The 23,064-nt window shown below is 32.6% G+C and overlaps 1 protein-coding gene across 1 annotated transcript; it reads left to right on the top strand.

Moving 5' to 3' along the window:
- Positions 1-20,585: 20,585 nt before the first annotated feature.
- LOC131075421 (FBD-associated F-box protein At2g26860-like) lies at positions 20,586-22,045 on the top strand. The gene is made up of 3 exons (XM_058012264.2): positions 20,586-21,488; positions 21,773-21,871; positions 21,923-22,045. The coding sequence occupies exons 1-3, from the start codon at positions 20,586-20,588 to the stop codon at positions 22,043-22,045; spliced, it is 1,125 nt and encodes a 374-aa protein (XP_057868247.2).
- Positions 22,046-23,064: the final 1,019 nt, after the last annotated feature.

Consider the following 23,064-nt stretch of genomic DNA (forward strand, 5'->3'; position numbering starts at 1 on the left):
GTAATGTTGGATGTAGTCGTCGAGTTAGGTTTTCTTCTGGCTGTGACTGTTTTGTTGGTCTCATTTATGAGCTTCTCGCCATTAATGGTTTTACTCTGCAAGGTATGTGTTTATTTTAAAGTTTATTTAATTTGTAATGCATTGTTTTATAGTGTGCTTATTTTTTCCCGTGGTGTGCTTGCAGGGTTCTTACTTTGTTTATGTTGTTTAACTATTTGTGGACGTGACTACTTTCAGTCTGCAAGGCAAATTTTCACTTTTACAGGTATTAGGCTTTGTGAAGGTGTTTGCTCGGTTTGTCTCGGTTATTGCTCTTTCGTCATAAAGTTAAATATCTTTGCAGTTGGTAAGTGTTGTATGTTTAATGTTTGTTGTTCTGTTTGAGAAGGATTTTACTCTGCAAGGTGAGTTGTTAGTTCTAAAGTTTATTTCATTTGTAAAGATGCTTTCTTAAAGTGTGCTTATGTATTATTGTAGTGTGCTTGCAGGGTTAATACTTTGTTGCTTTAACTTTGTAACGCAAGTGTTCGCTCTTACAGGTATTAGGGTTTGTGAAGGTCTTATTTCTCTCTCTCTCTCTCTCTCTCTCTCTCTCTCTCTCTCTCTCTCTCTCTCTCTCTCTCTCGGTTATTGTTGTTTCTTAATCAAGTTAGACATCTCTGTAGTTGGAAAGTGGTGTATGTTTAATGTTTTGTGGTTTCATATCCTCGGTTTTTAGCATTATTTTGTTTGTGAACAGTTTTACTCTGCATGGTAAGTATTTATTTGTACAGTTTATTTTGTTTGTAAATATATATTTTATACTGTTCTTATGTGTTTGTTTTGTGTCCTTGTAGGATTGTTACATTGTTTGTGTTGTTCCACTTTTTGTGGACGTCAATACTTTCACTCTGCAAGGGTACTGTTCACTCTAAAAGGTATTAGGGTTTGTGAAGCTGTTTGGTATTTCTGTCTTAGTTATTGCTCTTTCGTGACCCAGTTAATAAGGATTACAATTGCTAAGTGTTGTATGTTTAATGTTATTTGGTTGAATATCCTCTATTTTTGGCGTTGTTCTGCTTGTCCATGCTTTTAGTTTGCAAGGTAAGTGTTTATTTTTATAGTTTATTTTGTTTGTAAAGATTTTGGACGTCAATACTTTCACTCTGCAAGGCAAATGTTCTTTGTTTGGCTTCTAATTTCTCAGTCTCTGTTGCTTATTGTAGAGAATTTTGGTTATAATTTCTCCTCGGTGTGAATCCTTTCAGTCTGCAAGGCAAGTGTCCTTTTTTGGGTTTCTAATTTGTCGGTCTGTGTTTTTTATTTGTGGGTCTTTCTCGGTTATTGCTCTTTTTAAATCCTATTAATTTGCAGGGTTATTGTTGTTATTTTATTCTTTCTGGTTGTGAATCCTTTTCCTCTACAAGGCAAGTAGAAACTTCTTAATTTCTTCTTTTACAAGTATGGTTCATTTATAGGTTTTCCATGTTTAATGTTTTCATCGCTGTTGGTGGCAAGTTCTTAGTGGTGTTATGTTTTAGGGCTTTGTTTTCTTCAACAAGGTGCTTAACTATTAAAATTTAATCTGTGGAAGGTAAGATCCTTTCCAAAGCTACGCAACTAATCAAATCTAAAATTCGTACATTAATTACTGTACATAAATATATGTTAGTTGTGAACATGTATTTTATGTTCTTACAAAATTTTATATATGTCAGTTTGTTAAAAAAGTTTGTAGATATTTTGATGCTCAGAATTTGTCATTGTTTACAGAATTCGTATTATTTTGGTCTTCAAAATTTGTCATTGTTTACAAAATTGGTGTATTTTGGTGTGAAGAAATTTTCTTAGTGCCAATACAAGTATATATATATATATATATATATATATATATATATATATATATATATATATATAATAGTTTTTCTTAAATTGGTGCATAGTGCTGATATATGTATATGTACACACACACACACACACACACACACACACACACACACACACACACACACACACACACACACACACACACACACACACACACACACACACACATATATATGTATGTATGTATACGCATGTATACGTTTATATATATACACACATGTACACACATATATGTACATGTATATATCTATATACACATGTACGTATGTATATATGTATAGTTTAATCAAATCTCTGTTTTAATAACTCCATTGTGAAGTGTCTAGGATTTATAGATAAAAGTCTATTTATCTTACAGAGAAAAAGCCTTCATGTGCAGACATCACTAATCACATAAATAACACTGTAAATTAATAGCAATGGAATAGAAACATTAGTAAACACTTACCTTGTAGAGCAATTTCCTTCTCAAACAGAACAAAAACATTAAACATACAACACTTACCAACTGCAAAGATATTTAACTTGATGATGAAGCACCAATAACCGAGAGACACTGATCAAACACATTCACAAACCCTAATGCCTGTAAAAGTGAACAACTGTCTTACAGTCTGAAAGTAGTGACGTCCACAAATAGTTAAACAACATAAACAAAGTAAGAACCGTGCAAGCACACCACAGAAAAACATAAGCACACTAAAAAAAAATGCATTACAAATGAAACAAACTTAAAAATAAACACTTAACTTGCAGACTAAAACCATTCATAGCGAGAAGCTCAAAACTAACATCAACAAAATAGTCACAGCTAGAAGAAAACCTAACTTGATAAATAAATCCAACGTTACCAAAAACTTTGCAGAGAAAAATACTTACAACAACAACAAAACAATTTACATTTTAGAGTTTGAAGCAGCCATAACAAAGTAAGAATCCTCAAAGCACACCACGGAAAAACATAAGCACATTATAAAAAAATGCATTACAAATGGAACAAACTTTAAAATAAACATTTGCCTTGCAAAGTGAAAGTATTGACGTCCAAAATCTTTACAAACAAACAAACTCTACAAATAAACACTTACCTTGCAGAATAAAAGCATTGAGAAACAGAACAACGCCAAAAACAGAGGATAACAAAAAGTAGAACAACACAAACAATGTAATAACCCTGCAAGGACACGAAACAAACACGTAAGCACAGTATAAAATATATATTTACAAACGAAATAAACTATACAAATAAACACTGACCTTGCAGAGTAAAACCATTCACAAATAGAATAATGTTAAAAACCGAGGATATGACACCATCAAACATTAAACATACAACACTTTCCAACTGCATAGATGTTTAACTTGATGACGAAAGAACAATAACCGATAGAGAGAGAGGTAGCACCTTCACAAACCGTATTACTTGTAAGATTGAACACCTGGTATTAGAAAAAGCTTTGCAAATTGAACAATCTGTAAAATAAACACTTACCTCACACACTAAAAAATTCATGGCAAGAAGATCAGAAATGACACCAAGAAAACAGTCAAGGCGGGTGAAAAACCTGAATCGATGACTATATGTAACATTACCAGATATATTTTATGGTTAACCAACAACCATAAACAACGTTGACATTCATGTGCATGGTTGGGCAGGAAAACATTAAATACAACGTTGCTTCATGAAATATGTGCACAAACTGACGCAAATGTTATAACTGACTTTGTGTACATGAAGGCTTTTACTCTGCAACATAAATAATGACTAAAAAATGATCCAGATTTACAACATTGGAATAATGACATTGATGTGTAGAATTGTCATTTTGTGAGCAGCTTATTATATAAGGTAGATACCTTCACAGTAATTTGATTATAGTGTTTCATTTGAACAAACAGGTGACCCTTCAATATAAATCCAATAAAAACTTGTTAACTAAGCAATAGGCTTTTAGTGGAATCTTGCTTGCTTTTGTCTAGCTCCTTGTTCACGCATGTCAAAGTGTTTATGGCTATTGAGTAACTGTAACATGCATTTGCCTTTTTTTATTGATTTAGTTGTAGTACTCTCATTTACTGATTATAATTTCTGCAAGATTTGTATCGTTTTTAGTGGGAGAATTCCACCGCGGATGTGCAAGATATTCTGGCAACGGCTGGAATGTTTGTCCCTGAAATTCTTCCTATCGTGGTGACTTGTGCGTTGTGTTTCTTTTTGTGTCGTGAGCTGCTTGCTTGTCGTGGCGTCAGTCTGTGCGCTCATTTTTTGAAGTGATGTTGTCTTTAATGTTTTCCTCCCTGACTGTATGCACGAATGTCAATGTTGTTTATGCCTGCTACGAACCATAAAAATTATTTTCTTTTGTTGTTGTGCTAAGTATTTTGGTTTGCAAATTTTATTGTAACATTGGATTAAGTTCACACTTATATTTAAATATATATACATGTGTATATATATAGATATACATATATATATATATATACATACATATATATATATATATATACATACATACATATATATATATGTATGTATGTATAGATATATATATATATATATATATGTATGTATATCTATATATATATGTATGTATATATATATATATATATATATATTTCCTTAAAACAGTTAGTGCTAAAGTAAGCAATTATCAAGTGCAAAGTGAAAGCATTGACGACCAGCAACAATCTCTCTCTCTCTCTCTCTCTCTCTCTCTCTCTCTCTCTCTCTCTCTCTCTCTCTCTCTATATATATATATATATATATATAATACTAGATTTATTAAAAGTCTTCACAGTACTTATAGATATAAATACATGTATATATAGACATATATACATATATGTAAATCCATTCTGAAATTTATATACCACAAAGTTAGTAATCATTAAGAAGATTACAAAAGAGCAATAACCAAGAGAGACTACCAAGAAAGTGTACAGTTCCCTTGTAGAGTAGAAGTTTTTTTACATTTTATAGTTCTATTCGTTTCACAAACCCTTTAAACTGTAAAAGTGAATACTTACCTTGTAGAGTGAAACCATTTATGGCCATACTTAAATATATATCCATGTATATATATAGACATAGATGTATATATATCAGATTTTCCTAAAACAGTTAGTGTTGCTTATACATGTATATGTATACATGTATCTACATCTATATACACGTATATTTGTATATAAACACATGGATATATATATGGACACATCCTACAATAAGTCAAACTAAGCACTTGTCTTGCAAAGTGAAAGCATTGTCGGCCACAAACAATGTACATACATCTATATAGATGTTTATATATATATATATGTGTGTGTGTGTGTGTGTGTACATGTATTCATATGAAAACTATACATGTACATACATCTAAGTACATGTATATATATACATGTATACATATATGTAAATCCATTTTGAAATTTATATATCCACAAAGATAGTAATCATTAACAAGATTACGAAAGAGCAATAACCAAGAGAGTGTAACAAGAAACTGAACAATTTTCTTCTAGGGTGCAAGTTTTTTTACATTTTAGAGATCTAATTGACTTCGCAAGAACATTGTAATGCCATTGTTGGCTATGCTCTATTGCAGTACACATAGATTAGCATAAATGACATTACACCGTTGGATGTTACAATATGACAAACACTAAAATGTCAAATCATGCATTTGAAAGATTCATCTATCAAATGCACATGTGCAATAACACAAACTTGCCATTAATTACTACTATAAGAAAGCATCACTACTTAACCCATAAAACTTTTGAACGTTAGTAATACTATATTTGTTACATTACTTAGCAGTCTGAAAATCATTTTTCTATTTATTTGTTAACATTACATGTTGTTCTTCAAATTTAAAGTCTTCCACCCACCATCCCAAATGCTACTATATGCAGCATGATGTACTAAAACAAAATATCATGGACTGGTATTTTGACAATAATTTCTTTTGTAGGTTGTATTGTTCCCAACCAAAAGTATTTATTGCAACCATGAAATTCTTATTATCCACTCTCCATCATCCATGCTGCCAACATCAGCATCTTACACAGCCTTTTGTTGAAATGCATCTGATCTATGCCATGTCAAACTTGCATCATTAGTCAATTTACATAAGTTAAAGTCTTCAACTAATTATTACAAGTTTTTTTAATTAGTCAATAGTAAATTCGTTATGATTTACAAAAAAAATTATGATCTACTTTAAGATAAGCTCTCTTATTCTATTATGTTCACTTTTTTAAGTAATGCGTTTTCATTTTGTCAATCCAACAGAAAACAATCACACTAACACAATCAAATTTCAACAATGAATAGAAGATTGAAAGAAACAGAGGACATTAACAATGTCATTGAAAGGATGTTGCAAGAGAGCAACAACTTAAAGAGCAAGCTCAAAAAGATAATTCAACACTATGAATATAAATTACCCAACTAATCAACAGAAAACCTCTCTACATCTTGTAGTGTTGTAACAACCATACATACTATCGAATTAGCGCCTCCACCAATACCAACTGTTGAACAATTAACTGATCCAACGGTTATTTTCACATTGGGAGACAGAGTATTTAAATGGAGTGATAACGAGCTTGGATGGGTTGCTTGGGTAGATCCTATGTTTTTGTAATTACTAAGTGTTTGAAAAGCTACAATCATATTTTGATTAACATTCGAAACAAACAAATGCATCTCATATTTTGAATGGTCTTAGATGAGATTAACTCATATTTTGCTAACACATTCTCAAATATGTAAATCATAAAGTGATAATTTATGTTTTTTAAGCTTGTCAGCATATGACCAATTGTCCTTTTGAATACATGTTTCAATCACATTATGATCAGTTCATTACCATTTCAAACAAAATTTAAACTCTATCATCATTAGTCTATGGTGAGTTGATTTTGTTGTTCTTATGCATATATACCTTTGATCAGTTTAACTCGTGTTGTGATTGTATTCTAATATAAGAAATACAATTCATCATGCTTGTAATTTACTTTTAACTGTCAAAATCATAAAAAAAAATTCCACCTTAATGTAGCTACAATTTCTCCATCTTCAATACACTTAATTCACCACTTACCTAAACCTACCCAAACTGAAGAACTACTAAATAACACAATACAGAAAAAGAACTACAATTCTCAAATTGAATTAGCAATAGTTTTTGTGTTTAGTAGGTTTTTGTTGCATATTTACCAACTACAATGAATTAGTCTTCCCATTATGGCATTCAATCTATTCTAACAGAATATTTTAAATGTCATAATAGGAACTCAATCAACTTTATTCTGCAAGTCAATATACCAGTCAAGGCGATGCATAATTTATCGTTAGATTAAATCTAAAAGGATTTTGAAACTAACAAACAGGTAAATATGATATCCTTGCATAACGTTCTGTTTATTTCATACAAGTTGTACAATATTCAAATCTTCCAGTAAATAAAACTTTTAGGATTAAATAAATTAACTTTCTATCATAACATTAGCTAGCACTCAAACAAAAAAGGTCTATATGCACAATGGCATCTCCAGCAACCACCTCTAAACCGATAGAGCACTCCACAATTGACAGTTTGGTAAGATAAATTATCAAACCTTTTCAAAATAGAAAGATTTTATGTTCTTTTTTTGACAATACATCTATCTTTTCCATACCATCCTTTTCATTACCACATGCACCCTTTTTTCATAGCATAGTCCAAAAGTAGATGAATACTCTATACATAACATAGCTTGGTTACATGCTCTACTAACACATGCTTTACATTAATAAGTAAGCACATGTATAACTTGCTTAGCATTAAAATTAAATCCTATATATTCATATTATTTTCTGTAGGAAAATACCCAAGAGTATGCCCCTACCCTTTTTGCAATTCAATCTATCAATGCTGGGGATGAGCTTCCTTCAACATTGCTACAAGTTTTGTCATTTCAGAAAATGCAGAACAACAAAGATGATACTGACAAACATAAATTAGTCTTATCTGACGGCACATACATGCAGTTAGCAATCTTGCCTTCTAAATATGCTATTCTGATAGATTCAGATATTCTAAAAATAGGCACAATAGTCCAGTTATCGAGTTATACATGCAGATACATATGGAACACAAGGTAGGAAACAAACTATGGTTATTAAATACTATATGTCTGATCTCTATTTAATTGTTTTCAAGTATAATTAAGAGTATTTTAAAAAAAAGTCTTTTCTTTTCACAGGACTATTGTAATACTTAGTCTACAAGTGAAACAAAGTGATTGTCCGTTCTTTGGTAAACCAGTATACCTGTTCAAAGAACAACAAGCAGAAATAATGTCTGAGGACACACCATCAACATCTAAGTGATCTCTTCAGTTTTCTTCTAAATTGCCATCCTCGCAAACAACAACTTCTGAAAATATAAGCCCTATCAAAAATTTGAATCCATACCAAAATAAATGGACAATCAAAGGCAGAGTTACTCATAAATACCATATTAAGGCATATAGCACAACCACAAAAAATGGGCACTGTTTAGCTTTGAGATTGTTGACTGTGAGGGCTGTGAAATTAGAGTCACATGTTTTGATGAAATAGCTCAGTTACACTCTAACCATGTGGAAGTAGGTTCGCATTATATTATTTCAAAGGGATCCATTAAGGAAGCGAACACAAGGTACAACAAACTAAGCAGTCATTTAGAAATCATCTTATCTGATACATCCATACTAAAATGTTGTAGCAACAAAGAAGAAGCAGATCAATAACGTTCTCCTTTCACACCCATTAGTGAATTGTTTCATCTAACCAATAAAACGTTGGTTGACATAATTGGTCTTGTTTTATACGTTGGAGATATTATTTCCAATACACAGGAAAGATGGCAGTCAAACGCATAAACGAGTTGTCAAAATTAATGATCTGTCTGGACCAACAATTGACATCAACCTGTGGGGTCCAATGGTAGAAAAAAAAGGCCTAGAATTGGAAAACATGTTGACCAATGATAGTGTGGTCATCCTTGCTTTACGTAATGCTCATGTTGGCTATTTCAATGGAAAGCTTATAAACGTAACAGCTTCCACCACATTACATATCAACCCACCTTTTCCAGAGGCAGAACCTCTAACATTAAGAGGAAAAGACCCTTTGCTTGTTGTACCCTTTGTTCCAGAAACTATCCACATAGATAGGAAATATAGTAGAATGACTATTTCTTCAATCCATGGGAGGATGAGTATCAAACCAGAAACAATTCATACTACTTTGCTAGTTGTTCTACATTTTGTAAACGTAACTGATAAAAGTTTCTATTACGTAACTTGTCCACTAATAGTCAATGGAAGGCCTTGCAAAAAAAAATGTACATAGCGAGCTGATGATTCTTGGTTCTGCCCTAGATGTGAAATGACTATGCAAGACTGCAACTATAATTACCTCTTGCAAGTAAAGTTACAAGATGCCACAGGTACACTTTGGGCCACTGCATTTGATGACATTGGCTTTCACTTGCTACACAAAACAACAAAAGAGCTTTGTGAACTCGAAAATGATGCAACAACAATAGAAACACCTTGCTCAGTGATTAAAAGGCTTTTGTCACATCACTATTCATTCATACTCTTGGTGTCCACTAACACATACAATTCTAAATCAAAGATGAAAGTGACAGTCAATAAAGTCTCTCCTGTTGACTTCAAAACTAAGTGTGTTGCACTGCTTGTAGAAATTGGTCACCTAAGTACACAGGCTTAGAATTATAAAGGATCTTTCCTGATTATTAAACTTTTACTTTATAATACAATTATTACATTAGATAATTTACATATTTAATAGTTTTACAAATACAAACAATTACCTTTTATGAACACATGGCTGCTTCTATAAATATCTATATGTACATTTCTTACATCTATTTCTTATCTCTTTGAAATTTTTTCCTCCTGACATATGTTTTTTCACTCATGCTTATTACTTTTAAATGTATTGTGGTGATAAGATTCAATCAATAAATAGATATGTTTATATGTTTATGCACATCTAAATATACAACATTTCAATACTGATTAATTGCCTTGCAGAATTAAATTGCTTTCCTTGAGATTCTTCTTAGTCTCTGCAATCTCAACATTCTTTCCAATATGTCTTGTACCTTCAATCCTCTTTCTATACTTTTCTAATGCACAGGGACTACCTTATTTGCAGAAAATTTATACATATATGCACATATATCTTTTTTTTTTTCATATCTATTTGTATAACTATACAACACCAGAATTATTCATAGTTATAGAATTTTGTAGATATACATGTGTACTTATATACGTGCATATCTATATATACAAATTTTCATATATTTGATATATATATATATATATATATATATATATATATATATATATATATATATATATATATATATATATATATATATATATATATATATATATATATATATATATATATATATATATGCATTTGTATATATATACATACATCTGTATGTATCAAAGAATCACACACACACACACACACACACACACACACACACACATACTATAATAATTCATAGTTTTAGTTTTTTTGATATATACATGTGTAGTTATATATATGCATATGTTTGTATACAAAACTTTGAATATTTAATTGATATGTACATATACATGTGTATATGTATACATACATCTGTATGTATCAGAAATTACTATATCCGTGCATACCTATATTAGAATAATGCTTATAAAAAAACAAGCAACCAACAACAATAAAGAATTACACACACACACACACTATAATTATTCATAGTTTTAGATTTTTTGATATATACATGTGTAGTTATATATGTGCATATGTTTGTATACATAACTTCAAATATTTAATTGATATGTATATATACATGTGTATATGTATACATACATCTGTATGTATCATAAATTACTATATCTATGCATACCTATATTACAATAATAATTGTGAAAAAGCAAGTCACTAACAACAAGAAGTGTAGGCAGAAGAACACTACAAAGTCAATTTACGACTTTGCAAAACCCATATATTTCAAGTGAAGCAGTTTATAAAACCCATACATTTCAAACAAAATCTCAACCTAACATCTATACACTAACAAACACGGGACTCTAGCATTTCACATATGTGGACCTATATTTATATATGTGCATATCTACGTGTAGAAGTATTTGTATACTTCATTTACATGTATACAAATATCTGTACATATAAGTTGAGTAAATCAGAGCAACAAAACAACAGAACAGATCAATACACATACAAATAAACATCACAAAACCACTTTACATACAGAACTAATCCTCTAAAAACACATAATCATAGATCAAGCAATTTTCAATTCTCATACATTCTTAATACATACTTGAAAGTTAACTATCTTCAGTTATGAAAATTATGACATACCTCTATTATCTTTCAAATATTAGATATCTATCGAGCCTTTCTCCCAAGAAATTGATGCTATCAAATTAAAGAGAAGACAAACCAATAGAACTTACTATGCAAAGAACAGAGACAATATCTCCAAGAAACTCCACTTGAGATGTCATGCACTCCAAAGACCTGGTAATAACTCCAAAAACTTATTACAAACAGAAAGAAATGATCTTGAGTAAATTGATGTTAATCAAACACATTCTACTGCTCCTGAACTTGCTCTGAAGACTCCTTCATTTGAACATGCATTGTCTAATTTCCAAAAAAGGATTGATATGTTGGAGGTCACAAAGCCATGTATTGTTTATAGAGAAATGTATGTGGGCATGACTATTAAAAAAGTCAATCACGTAGTTATGTGCATGAGATGCTGTGCTGAAAAAGGCCTCCACCGTTTCTTGTTATCAAACAATATGGACCTAGGTGAGCAACCTTCTATTTTAAAGTCTCTTTCTCAAGTAGAAGAAATGCTCATAGCAAGAATTGCCCCTATTTTGCAAGTAACACATGAAAGGGGAGGACAATACAAATGTTCTGGCCACACAATTAACTTCCCACAAGATATTTATGAAATTGCAATAACATTGCCCCGTCAAATTAAGCATTTAGAAATTCTTATTGTCCATAGAACCAATTTGCAAGGATTAACTTATGACTGTTACGTGAATAGATTTCACGTCATGGATGCATTGACTTACAAAATGAAACATGATCAATACTACAAGGATATAGTGATTGATCTAGATGCAACACATCTATTACCAGACCAAAACAATGACATTATAGAGCTATTGCATTCAGTGCATTCACCTCAAGAAGATGATATTGAAGATAATCCAACTCTGCCGAATATTAACAATGAAGAACAAATAGTGGAAAACACTTCCTCATTCTTTCCACAACTACCATCATCAATGCTAGAACTTGATGCCATAAAAACCATCCTACATCTAGATAATACCAACAACAACGTTGTTGCTTGGCCACAAATCAGTACATTGCCTATCAATGAGTACAATACAGAGGGCCTCCTTTCCATGACATTCCCAACACTGTTCCCTTCTGGAATGGCTTTACCACTACAACAAAGAACAAAGCATGTAAATTTACATGAATATGCTTTGCACTTGATCAAATATTACGATCAAAGATTTGGTCAACATGTGTGCTTTAGATATTATATCTACAATCTTATGATGAGACATAGATCCCATTAATTAGCTGTTGTCTTCATTAAGACTAATCTAGAAGATAGTCTTCCACATAATCTTCATTGTCTAAAAGAATACTTACAAAATATACCCTCCAATTAATTACCAAATCATATCATGCGATATGCAGCCTCATTGCGTGTTACACGAGCATTTTGGAGCAAATCCCAGCGAGACCTTACAACAATGATAGAACAGTTAGGTGCACCTACACTGTTCTTTACCTTAAGCTCAGCTGATACAAAATGGCCAGACTTGGATAAGTTATTGCCAAAAGCAAAGTCAACTACTGTGCACAACAAAAGAAGACAATTTATTGAAAATTTAGTCAATAATCCACATATTACAACTTTATACTTGCACTTAAGATTTCAAATCTTTCATGATGAAGTCATTGTCAAACAACTCAAAGCCATTGACCACTGGCACATATATGAATGGCAACATCGAGGATCTGCGCATATACATGGCTTTCTTTGGTTTCCAAAAGCACCAAATATTGATAACCTTGATTGGTCAGATCATGCAAGTATTCAATCAGTTAAACACTAATTTGACCAGTAAATCACAGAATGGAATCCACGTACTGAAGAGGATCGCTTGAACAGGCAATTTATGCTCGTAATTTCAGATCCATGTCTTGCAGATACAAAGATCATATCCAGGTCTAATTCTTCCACTGATTATACTGAATTGCTCAATGTTGTTCAGCGGCATACAAAGTGTTCAGAGTATACCTGCTTGAAGAAAAAAAACTCAACACTAGAATGTCGGTACAAAGCTCCTTGGCCTGAACAACATGAGTCCTCATTTACATTAGAGCACAACAATAACCCATCATACAAGCCAGCAAGGAATGACAATCATCTAAATGTACACAACCCAACAATGCTCGCCATATGGAGGGCTAATGTTGACTGTCAAGCTGTCTACTTCAAAAAAGATGTTCTACAATATATTTCAAAATACGCATCCAAAACTAAACACAAGTCAGAAAGTTATACTGATATGCTCAAACACATAGTTGGATCAACAAATTTAGAAGATACAATCCTGTTAGCATACCAAAGACTCTTGATGGGAATTGTTGCTAATAGGGACATTAGCGCACAAGAAACTTATCACATGCTGCTTAAACTCCCATTGATATCTTGCACATGCCAGTTTGTAACACTCAATGTTGGGAAAAGAATCTTCCAACGCATAGCTAATTGTGATGAAGGATCACAAACCTCAATTTCTTACATCTCCAACTACATGAAACAACCATTAGAGTTAGCAAACCTAACTCTGCTTCGTTCAGCCCAGCTATATACATACTCTGACCAACGTAAATCATGTAAATGGTTGAAAAGAAAGGTACCAACAATTGTAAATGTCTACAAACAACACAAATCTTTACCTTTACAAGATGACAGTACTTTTGAAAGTTTTTGTTGGAGTGAATTTCTTCTTTACAAACCATTTGAAATCATCCCTCTACATATGGGAAACTCAACTAAAGAAATTATAATAAATTGGAAACAACTTCAAAGTATAGATTACATCTGTTGGCATGTAAATGGAATTGAAGAGCACATTACAACAAAAAATAGTGAAGAGTTGCAACTAGAAGACATTCAACAATCTACTCATCAATATCTCTACGAATGGGAGTTCTTGTCACAAATGGGAGCATCAAACAACTTTGATGTTGCTACTCTTCAAATGCTTGGCAGTCGTGATTTTGATCTAAACTTTAATTGGACTGATTCTATACCTGATGTAACACTGCATTCAAAGCATCTCAATTTATTTTGATAGAGAAGAGCCAAACACCCCACACCCTTGCCAAACCGCATTTAAATACACCTACTAACTATGAGCTTGCAAGAAACCAAATTATTGCACTTGATATTATTAAAACTCATGCTGAACAAAATTTGTATTCTTCACCATTACGTTTAATTATTCAAGGCACAATAGGCACTGGAAAATCATTTCTTATTGACTATATACGTAGACAGTTAAATTCAACTTTAGAACATGCACAATACCCTTTGCTTGTACTAGCACCAACAGGTGTTTCCGCATATAATATCCAAGCAACCACAATCCATGCTGCCCTCTGTATACCCATTCAAGAATACAAACCCTTAACATGCCATTCCCTATTAATGTTTCAAGAGAAATGCAAACATTTACGTTACATTTTAATAGATGAAATGAGCTTTGTTGGCCGTCAATTACTGATTAAGATTGATAGAAGATTGCGAGAAGCTTTTACCAGCAGACAACATGAATCATTTGCAACTATCTCAGTCATTTTGGTTGGTGATCTTGCATAGCTTCCCCTAGTTATGGATAGGCCATTATATGCATCTCACTCAACGGTACTGGCTCTATGGCACACATTAAATACTATTGTAACCTTGGATATTCCATTTTGTCAACAAGGTACAAGTTCCTTGCAAGGAAGTTTCCGTGAAATATTGCTTAATATACGCAGCACAACACCATTGCAAATAGACTGGGAATCCCTCCAATTGCAGTCTACCAATGCTTTGACACTTGATCAGAATAACCACTTCAACCAATAGAAGCATTTGTTTGCAACAAACGCAACTTCAAGTGCACACAAAATAAAAATTTTAACACAATTGCACTCACCCATTGCACGTGCAACAACAATCATTGCCCATCAAAGAGATGAACAAGCACATCAAGAAGAACAACTAACATTTGAAATCCTTCTTTCTATAGACCAGGAAATTATGCTTATTGCAAATTTATGGATAGAAGTTGGCCTTGTGAATGGTGCTTTGGGTCAAATAAAACAAATTGTCTACAATACAACTTCTAAACCACCTGATTTGCCAAAATATGTAGTGGTTATTTTCAAACATTATACTGGGCCTTCATGGGATCCATAAAATCCAATACATGTGCCTATTCCACCAATTACTAGAGGAAACCAAACACAAATTCCACTAGCAATGGCATCGAGCATTACTATTCACAAATCATAGGGTCTAACATTAGACTTTGCCACAGTTGACATCAGGAAAACAAAGAAACAAGGCCTCACATTCACAACACTTTCAAGAGTAAAAGCAATTGAACACCTACACATACAATCGGCCTTCACCTACCAAAGGTACTCAAGATTGAAAGGGCACCATCAACAATTCTATGAAAGACCAAGGAAGCCCACTTGCTAAAGCTTTCATGCACAACAGAAGAAACATACTTACACAACAAACAGAATCAGGTATGCAAATCACATCTTCATTATGTTTTCACATGCTACATATCTTCTATTGAATGCATCAACCAAAAGCAATATTTATACTTTCCAGGATCAACAACACAACTAACATTTATGAATTTGAGAAGTCCTTCTACATGTGCCAACTCTACAACAACAGGTACACGTTTATCAACCAGTTGTTGTTCAACTATTTTATTGCTATCAAAAAAAAGTTTTCTGATATTTACCAAAATTACTTTCTCAGACATTGCTATTTATCATAGGTTCCAAATGCAACCCAACAAAGAAAGCTACAAAATATAAGAATATAACAATTACAGATATTAGCTACTTGTTCAATACATTTACTATCCACTAATAATGTTCTAATACAGATTATTTGCAACAGGCTTCAGATTTTCCATGGTGTGCTTGCAGGGTTCTTACTTTGTTTATGTTGTTTAACTGTTTGTGGACATGACCACTTCCAGTCTGCAAGGCACCTGTTCACTTTTATAGGTATTAGGGTTTGTGAAGGTGTTTGCTCTCTCTCTCTCTCTCTCTCTCTCTCTCTCTCTCGCGCGCGCCTATTGCTCTATCGTCACCAGGTCAAATATCTTTGCAGTTTGTAAGTGTTGTGTGTTTAATGTTCAGTGTTCTGTTTGAGAAGGATTTCACTCTGCAAGGTGAATGTTTAGTTTTAAAGTTTATTTCATTTGAAAAGATGTTTTTTAAAAGTGTGCTTATCTATTATTGTAGTGCACTTAAATGGTTATTACTTTGTTGCTTTCACTCTGCAACACAAGTGTTCATTCTTACAGGTCTTAGGGTTTGTCAAGGTGTTATCTCTCTCTCTCTCTCTCTCTCTCTCTCTCTCTCTCTCTCTCTCTCGATTATTCTTCTTTCGTCATCAAGTTAAACATCTCTGCAGTTGGAAAGTGTTGTATGCTTAATGTTCTCTGGTTTCATATCCTCGGTTTTTACCATTATTCTATTTGTGAACAGTTTTACTCTGCATGATAAGTGTTTATTTGTACAGTTTATTCCCTTTGTAAATATATTTTTTATACTATGCTTATGTGTTTGTTTTGTGTCCTTGCAACATCATTACATTGTTTGTGTTTTTGCTCTTTCGTGACCCAGGTAATAATGTTTACAGCTGCTGAGTGTTGTATGTTTAATGTTCTTTGCTTGAATATCCTCTGTTTTTTGCATTGTTCTATTTATCAATCCTTTTAGTCTGCAAGGTAAGTGTTTATTTTACAGTTTCTTTAATCAGAAAAGTTTTTGCTTATGTTTTTTTTTATGTGCTTGCGGCGTTATTACTTTGATTCCACTTTCACTCTACAAGGCAACTCTTCACTCTTATAGGTATTACATTTCTGAAGGTATTTACTCTCTCTCTCAAAAAGGTAACTATTAAATCTTACAGATTATTACTTTTTACAGTTCTTCAATATATTAAACAAATTATCCATCATTAAAATTAGTCTATTTAACATTGACTACCTTCTCTCATTACCATCCATTTACACATCCAGGTTCTCTTGATAGAATTCTCTTTTTACAGTTCTTCAATACATTGAACAAATTATCTATCATTAAAATTACTCTATTTAACATTAACTACCTTCTCTCATTAACATCCCTTTACACTTTCAGGTTCTCTTGATTGAAGAAATCAACTTTCGATAAAGAACAACATCCAATACACCAAGCTCATTACTTTCAAGGTATGTAAACCTTTTCAGATTACAGAATGCTATTAGATAACTCAATATATCAGACCCACTTTGAAAAATTAACTTGTTTTCATCAATTGTACCACTCATTTAGTATTTTAAAGATATTATTTATATAACAGAATTACAAAACTTCTTAAACCAAATATGATTATTTATCTAAAAAAAATTTCTATAGAAAACCTCTCTCACAACACACAAATATTGACATGGATGATTGGTCAGATTGCCATTGTGCCATTTCACATTCCACGAGGTATTATTTTACTAAAAATTACTACATTTCAAATTTTGAAGTTTTTAAAAAATATTTAACTTCACCACTTCTACAAGTTTTCCAAATCTAACTTATATAAATGAAACAATGATGCAGGTCTTTCATGATATAAATCACATACATTTCAACAAAAGGCTATATAACATGTTGGTCTTATCAGCATGGGGGATGGAGGGTGGATAACAACAATTTTCTGGGTCCAACAAATACATTTGGTTGGGAACAATATAGCCTACAAAAAATAAATTATAAATAAAATATTCATGACATTTACTTTCAGTTTATCATGTTGCATACATCAACATGGGGGATGGTGGGTGGAAAACTTTCAATTTTGGGAACAACCACTGGTTGGGTTATGTACACCAAAACATTGTTACTGTGCAATTATCTGTTTCAGTTTAATAAGTTTTCCTTATTCACATGTACATTTGATTGATACTTCTATGGCATGAATCTAAATCCATATATCTCTGAATATGACAAGTATGATTTATCTAATGACATAATGCCTTTACAATCAGACCTATCGGCCTCCTGTTGCAGACACTCCCCCTGCAACTGCTAGTTAAAACATGTAGAGCAATTTCTATTGGCACGTTGCTAGCCTAAAATATTTTTCTCCATGTTTTTTCTATTTAGTTTTTGATGTCTAGAATGCACTAACCTCTAAGTTATTAGTTAGGTCAAGGACAACAAATAAAATATATACGCTTTATTAAATAATAAAAAATAAATGAAAAATATATATAAATTCAAAATTTTGATTGAATCAGTGGATGGGGAAAAGGCTTGGTTTTAGGTGAAAAGAACTTGATTTAAAATTAGAAATATTTTTGTAATTGATATTATTATTATTGATTTAAAATAGAAATTAAATTATAAATTATAACTATAATAATATTAAATTTACAGATATGATTTTAGATTACGACATTTTATAAATTTTTAGATAATGAAATTGTGAGTTATAATTTTAAATAAAGATTCTACAATAAAGATTATAATTAATAGTATTAGTAATATAATTAATACTAATAATTAATTATAATTGTCCATAAAGATTATAACTATAGAATAGAATTACACATTTCTAATTAATATGATATTAACATATTAACGAACATACCTTCAACATATCACTAATGTTACAAACATATGTTCATAATTCATTTTTTCATTGGCAGCTATATAAATTGGACTGCCATGAATGAAATTATGCAATTAAAACAAGTTCAAAATGGTGTTCACTTAAAACACATTTCAATTCAAAAAATTTAAATAAAGAAAACAAATTAAAAGTTTATTAATTCCAGCATGACATTTCTAATCCTATCAAGAATTAAAAAAATGACAAACAATTTTGTGGAAAGGAAAATATGATATATTTACATAATATCTATCATCTCTAAGTGGTTAACTATATATTGGTTGTTTCAAGTGTTTGTCAATTACCATGTTTCTTTAAATTAATTGTATTATTTCTCTTTCATAATGAAAGAATAATAAGACAACGGACTATTATCTATTCTATTATCTCTTTATCAACAATTTCGCAAACAATTGTTGTTGGGTGACTCTATCCATCCTACATTTTACTACCCTCTCACTAGATGCCCTAACTAATTTAACATGCAATCACCCTCTCCATTACAATTGTTCATGTTCACAAACATCTTACCTCTTCCTTTTCCACTGTACCCTAATCCTCTATTGGGAGGAACACAAAGCTTTGCATCTCTTGTTTTTTTAAAAAGAAAAGCTACAACCTGCCAAAAAAAAATAAAAAAAATAAAAAAAATAAATGGAAGGCATTTGAGATTTTTTTGAGTCACTTGCGTAGTATCTGCTCCGAATCAAAAAGCAATTCAGCATGCATTTGAATGAAAGGAGATTAGACTATATAGGTAGTTAAACAGAAAAAAACGATTGCAAACAAAAAAATGAAGAAAGAGGGATCGATTCGGGAGGAGAGGCTGCAACAAAAGAAAAGGCAATTGTGGCATTTCAAAGAGCACTCAAAAGGTACACTGATTTTAATTACAACAACAGGAACACGTCATTGTTTCTTGACCGCCGTTTATTCACCTTTCAATAAATAGCTTCAGCATCCCCAGGACCCTCAGGACGGACCCGCATAACGCTTGCAGAAAAGGACATTTAAAACAACGAAAGGCAAGGATCTTATCGATCGTCTTGCAGCCCTTATGTAAGAGTAGGCACCATTGATTGATCTGTTCAGGTTGTGAACCTCAAATAAACAGACGCCTTTGGCGAAAAAATAATGCTTTTGAGCTTGAGAAGATTGTTGATGTGATAGAAAACAGGTTGAGGAACTACAGAAAAATCCATTCAAATTCAATGAAGATCTGCTTTGATTATGTCTTTATGCAGTGAGATTTTCTTCAGTATACGGAGGATATGGAGTACACAATGCAGCCAATGTAGTTGGGATTACTTCCAACAGATGTGATTTAGAGCGATCGACAAATCTGGATGATTTGGATAGGCGCAGCAATTGTCATTTTAAATCGTATGATGCGACCTGCCGTCAGTTGAAACCAGGTTGTAACTTGAATCTTAACTGTTGCGCTTCTCAAACCCAAGCTAAACTTTTCAGACTTTACCCAGATCAACATTTATGAACACTAATAAATGATGGCATTCATTCATACACCATAATTAATGCTTTTCCTTGATGAAGAAATAAAAGCACAGGAAAAAAACCCCATAGCACTCATTGTCACGACTCAAGCTGACATTGCTTACTGCACTTAAGGCAATGGCTCGAAGTAGGAAGGGATTAAGCGATTTACCAGATACCTTACTGTGCCTCATACTTAATAAAGTTCCTTTGGATCAGGCGATTCGTTGTTCCGTGCTTTCTAAGAGATGGAAATTGCTTCGGAGGTTCTTACCCAAGCTATGTTTTTCAGATGATATGTTTAATTCATCAACCCGCCTTCTTAAAATCCATAACATAATTGATGGTATTCTTAAGTTGCATTCTGCACCCCTTGAGGCTTTCCACTTTTACGGAGGAATCAGCACCGTTGTTTCAAATGCAAAAATTGATGAGTGGATTCACTATGCTGCCCTAAAAGATGTGAGAGATATTTTTATTCAATTTCTTGTAGACGTTGACGTTCCGACTTATGTTTTTTCTTGCCGGAACCTCAGGGATTTGTTTCTTATAAATTTTGATTCCGAAAATATGCCTGGTTCCTTTGCTGGTTTCGCCTGCCTCACAGCACTCAATTTTCACAACGTTAAGCTGAATGACAAAACTTTCGAGCTCATGTTGCAATTATTTCCAGTTCTGGAAATTTTAGTCGTTCGAAATTGCCATGGACTTGAGAGAGTTAAAATATGCTCCTCCAGTCTTTGTAATCTCGAACTTGATTTTCCATCGTCATCTCATGAAATCAAGGCGATAACAGCAAGATGTCCAGGATTGGAGATTCTTAAGTTAAGAATCATGTATCATGTGGAAAAGATGGAATTTGAATTACCAGACTGTTCAGATTTGTCGACAACAGTTTCACGACTCGAGCCGTTTACAACCCTGAAATCACTGATGAAAATGGCTTTTTTATGTGGAATTTTCGAGAGCAATGTGAGCTTACTACACAATTTTCCAGATTTAGAGCAGCTTTGGATCGACAACGCTAGGTCACTTACATGGGTAAGCTGATTTTCTAATAATAGTACACTTTATTGCAAATTTTATATTTCTTCTTAAATCATTTATTTTCAACACGAGGTGTGAGAAATTTCCTTCGTATCATCTTAAGACATGCTTTTGTACAATGTTGAGCTATGAGCCATTTGCAGGATATTTCCATCTAATATTTGCCATAACTATTAACACTGATTGAGATTTTTATGAACGAAATTGCGTTTCTAAAAGACTGACTGATATTCACAGCTGAGTTTTCTGATGTACCGATAATGTTCGTCTGGGGTTAGGGTGTAGTGCAGGACATTTCAGGGCCTGCTCCATTGCTGGAAAATTTAGAGCGAGTTCATCTTAATGTCACCTCACTTGATGACTCTATGCCTCCGCTTGTATTTTCTTAAAAACGCTCCTGAAATGAAACCTTAATAGTTTCCCGGCAGAAAGGATTCGATGGTGCTCTGGAATTTGTTAACACGCTGTTTAATCTTCCGAGAGCATCTGAGGAAGCCAAAATTCTCTTATCACTGAATAATTTTAAAGGGAGCGAGAGATCGCAACTGTGAAATGGAGGGAATTAAGATGGGCGTGTGGATAATGGATACACAGACCTTAAGCGAGCATCAATGGGGGGTTTCTTAAGCTCTTGTATTGATAATTTCTTTTTATTGGTTTTTTGATTTAAAGGGTGGGTAAATACGATTAGTTCATCAATATACAGAAAATTTTCTGCATTTTGTATAATGGTAAACGTTGTAGAACTGTATTTGAATCCCTTGTCGATTCAGGGAATTGAAAGACAATCAGTTACTAATCAAAATTTTATGTAGAACGACAATTTGTGTTGTTCGTTGTGTTAATTAATGCCTGAACAGAGTAATACTTTGTTGCCTAGATTCGTTAAATATGTTTATTATCTTCATAGTTCCTGCAGGGACTACAACTTGCACCGCACGCTAATATTATTTGTGGGAGACTGCAGAAGTAAATAGAGAAAAGATCCTCAGATTTTGTAGCGCTTATAATTTCTGTTTTGAAAAATTATTATTTGTACAGAACAAGTTTTCTGGGTTGGTCAGAAAAAGTTTATATATATTTGTCTTTCTTAAACTTGAACTCCCCAGATTAAGAGGCTTCAGATAATGAAACACAAGGTAACCCATTATATATACCACAGTCAAATCCAGAAGCTCACACACCATACCATTACATGTAGGTTTTTTAATGCTTTTTCACAGCCTTTTAATCTCCTCTTTTAATTGTCATTTTAATGTGAGAACCGGGCATTAACCCTTGTGGGTTTTGGCTTAAGGAATGTTCCAACATTACCGGGATTTAACGGCATTAGACATCTTTGCTTTAAACTAAACACATTTTTTACTGTTTCTCATTCATTAATATTTGTCCCTCTCACCGCTGGAGCCATATAGAATTGCTTCCTGCTGTTATCCAATGCTCTGTCTAAAATTCCTTGTTGATTGTTTATATTATTATAAGTTACTGCCAGGCAAATGTTAAGGTGAGGTCAAAGTGTGAAGTTTTTGTCCATAATTATGAATTTTACTTTGGTTTGCTCTTAACAACG

The sequence above is a fragment of the Cryptomeria japonica genome, chromosome 4, assembly GCF_030272615.1.
Source record: "Cryptomeria japonica chromosome 4, Sugi_1.0, whole genome shotgun sequence".
Lineage (NCBI taxonomy): Eukaryota > Viridiplantae > Streptophyta > Pinopsida > Cupressales > Cupressaceae > Cryptomeria > Cryptomeria japonica.

What these genes read in the sequence shown, in the direction of transcription:
- LOC131075421 (XM_058012264.2), top strand. Translation starts at nt 20,586, where the DNA reads ATGGCTCGAAGTAGGAAGGGATTAAGCGATTTACCAGATACCTTACTG. An exon ending in ACGCTAGGTCACTTACATGG is followed by an intron (nt 21,489 to 21,772) that starts GTAAGCTGATTT and finishes GTCTGGGGTTAG; the next exon opens with GGTGTAGTGCAGGACATTTC. An exon ending in ATGACTCTATGCCTCCGCTT is followed by an intron (nt 21,872 to 21,922) that starts GTATTTTCTTAA and finishes GTTTCCCGGCAG; the next exon opens with AAAGGATTCGATGGTGCTCT.